The following is a 2,953-nucleotide window of genomic DNA, read 5'->3' on the forward strand; positions in this document are numbered from 1 at the left end:
AAACTAGTTTATTAAATACAAGAACCTCAAGGCTTTAAGGCCTAGTCATGTAGTGAGATGTCTAATCAAAATAAGGCCAAAGCATGTACTCATATCTATTCAAAATAATGGTACTTAGATACCAAACACCTCTTAACAAAGTAAATGTGCGATTAGACCACATATCACTTCCAATTTACTACCATCAATTTTGGTATATAGCCTTCAACTAGCTTGATTTCATATAAACGATCGAACTAAAGGTACCATTAGACCACATATCACTTCCAATTTACTACTATCAGCTTTGGCATATAGATGCTGTGATTATAATCTGAGATAAAATAGTAAACAAAATTACACCAATTGTCTAATAATTAACAACGGGTAGATCTCAAGTTTTCAAGCAGGATTGCTAAGAAGAAACTTGAGTTAAATCTAAAAATAAACTACTTCTTAGCGAGTTAAAGATCTTTCAAACTCGGCTAATTCTAAATACACTGAATAATTGATGACCCTTACCCTTGCTTACAAACAAGTGCAGACACCAGATACCTCCATAGACCAGAACTCAGACTTAAGGAGTGCTCGTTGAAACCTCTAGATAGAATCATGTATAGAAACTAAAGGTCTATAAAATTTTGGAATAAAATGCTAATCCACTGTATATCAAGTAATATTTTTTTTTTATTTAGATCAAATCAGAAACAAATTAAATAAGAAATTGAGATCGGTAAAAATAGATAAATCCTTTTTCTTTTATAATATTTACCAGAAACAATAAATCTATATGAACTTCATCCACTTTAACCTTATAAAGCAATTCTACAAGGATCTTTTGCAGTAACAATATACAAAGATGATACATGCCATAGCCTACAACTTGCTCAGCATAATCATAGCATCACCTTAAACAATAACTACTTCAAAATTTCCCCCTCTCTAGCAGATAAAGCTAAACAGTCAACTTTGATACTAATATTAAGCTACACAAGTTTAGCAAATTCCAAACCACTTATTGAGATTTGCACTTTCTCAAAAGTTCTTCATACACAAATTCCTTTCTTTCCTTGACAAGGGTTTGTCTCAGTTTTGACAGGGCTGAAGAGGACAACCTGATTCCTCTTCCAATCATATCCTCAGCGTACTTAACCGCCTCCGGAACCCTATTCAAATCACAAAGCCCCACAACCAGAAAATTCGCTGTCCGTTCCAAATCATTCTGATAATTCTCAACCAAACACTTCCAAACCTTCATCGCCAAAAGAGGCTCCCCACCATCCACATAAGCCTTAACCGCCGCATCACAGTTATCCTGATCCGGTACAAACTCGTTCTTCACCATCTCAGAAAACACTGCAGATGCCTCCCTCAACTTCCTCCCCTTGATCAAGAACTTGAACAGCAAATTATAAGTCACCACATCAGGAAATGCCCCTCGGTAAACCATCTCATCAAGCATCCTCCTCGCAGCATCAGTATCACCACAATAACAAAGCAAAGCAATCATCAAATTGTACATCTCCGTGGAGGGCTGCAACACCCTCCCCACCTCCACCAACACCTCCCAGAAAAACTGAGCAGTCCTAACATCATGATACTTGATACACTCATCTAATGCAACCTTCAAGAACCTCACACCAGGGTAACACCTCCTGTCCCTCATGGAATCAACAAACTTAATAGCTTCAAGCAATCCATCAGGCCCTCTAACAAGGGCACACAGGAATGATTCATAAGCAGGCACATTGGCAGGATCCCATCCAATCTCAATCACCATCTCAGCAAAAGTCTCCTTCGCACCAACCACACCCTTGTCTCCTTCTCCCTCCCATCCTTCCATCAAAATCGCGTAAGAATCGGCATCCGGCCGGACAAATTTCTTAGCAATCTGCAAGTAATCACAAGCATCAACTGTCCTACCATCCCTACAAATTGCACTGAACAATGAGTTCAAAGCAATCACGTCCCTCACACAACCGTAATTCTCCATAACCTCAAACGCCACAATCGCTTCCCGGGTTCTGTTGGCGATGACATAGCTCCCGAAGACAGAGGCGAAAGTGGCCAGTGAGAGTAACCCTTCTTTCTGCATTGACTTAATAGCATCCCACATCGCGTCGAAGAAGCGATTCTTGCCCAAGATGTCGACCACGAGGTTCCAGGAATAGGGCGTGTGGTTGTCGCGGAGGTGGCGGCCGCTCCACCGGAAGAATTTGACGGCCTGGCCTGGAAAGCCGTAGGAGAGTTTGAGGACTTCCTCGACGTCTTGAGGGGTAATGGCGGCATCGGCGCATTGGAGGGCGTGCTCGATGGCAGCGGCGGAGGTGGTGGCGATGAGGTGACAGAGAGATTTGACGTTGGAAGGAAGGTTGGGAATGTCTTGGAAGGAAGGGAAATTGGGGCGCTTGGAAAGTGGAGGAGAAGGGGGAGAAGAAGAAAAAGGGTGCCTTCGCTTTCTTCGAGCTCGAGGGCTTTCTTCCATGGCGAAACCCTAAAAAGAAAAATCAACCAACACACTTCCACGGTTAAGAACAAAATTCTAATGTTCTTTCTTCTTTATTGTATTTTTCTGAGTTTTGTTTATGGTATTATTATTATAATTAATTTTTTGTTTTCTTTTTGCTTTATACTCTTTTCCTTTGAAATTCCTTTGAAGTGTTGAATTTTGATTTTTATTTATTTAGTGTTTTCAAAGTTTAAGATTATGAATGTTTTATCTTTAAAAAAATTATTAATGTCGAAATGGTCCTAAAAGAACGAGTTTCTGTTCCACGAAAATTACAATGTTATTTTTCTTGTTTTTCAGTATTTTCATGGATGATAATAATGATAATTAAAATTTGATTTTGTATAAGATTAACTGTTTAGGTAGTTTTTTAAAACTGAAGAATTTGATTAAAACTTTCATCAAGATTAATTTAACAAAATCAAGAAATAATATAAAAAAACAAATTAATTACTTTATATATTA

General features: G+C 38.6%; 1 protein-coding gene across 1 annotated transcript; it reads right to left on the reverse strand.

The window, feature by feature from the left end:
- Positions 1 to 719: 719 nt before the first annotated feature.
- On the reverse strand, positions 720 to 2,532 carry LOC137814970 (pentatricopeptide repeat-containing protein At3g61360). The gene has a single exon (XM_068617949.2). The coding sequence runs from the start codon at positions 2,462 to 2,464 to the stop codon at positions 995 to 997; it is 1,470 nt and encodes a 489-aa protein (XP_068474050.1). The 5' UTR covers positions 2,465 to 2,532; the 3' UTR covers positions 720 to 994.
- Positions 2,533 to 2,953: the final 421 nt, after the last annotated feature.

This window comes from Phaseolus vulgaris, chromosome 1 (assembly GCF_051622355.1).
Source record: "Phaseolus vulgaris cultivar YP4 chromosome 1, ASM5162235v1, whole genome shotgun sequence".
In the NCBI taxonomy this organism is placed as follows: domain Eukaryota; kingdom Viridiplantae; phylum Streptophyta; class Magnoliopsida; order Fabales; family Fabaceae; genus Phaseolus; species Phaseolus vulgaris.

Bases quoted from the DNA above. Each gene is read 5' to 3' on its own strand.
- LOC137814970 (XM_068617949.2), bottom strand. From the start codon at position 2,464: ATGGAAGAAAGCCCTCGAGCTCGAAGAAAGCGAAGGCACCCTTTTTCT.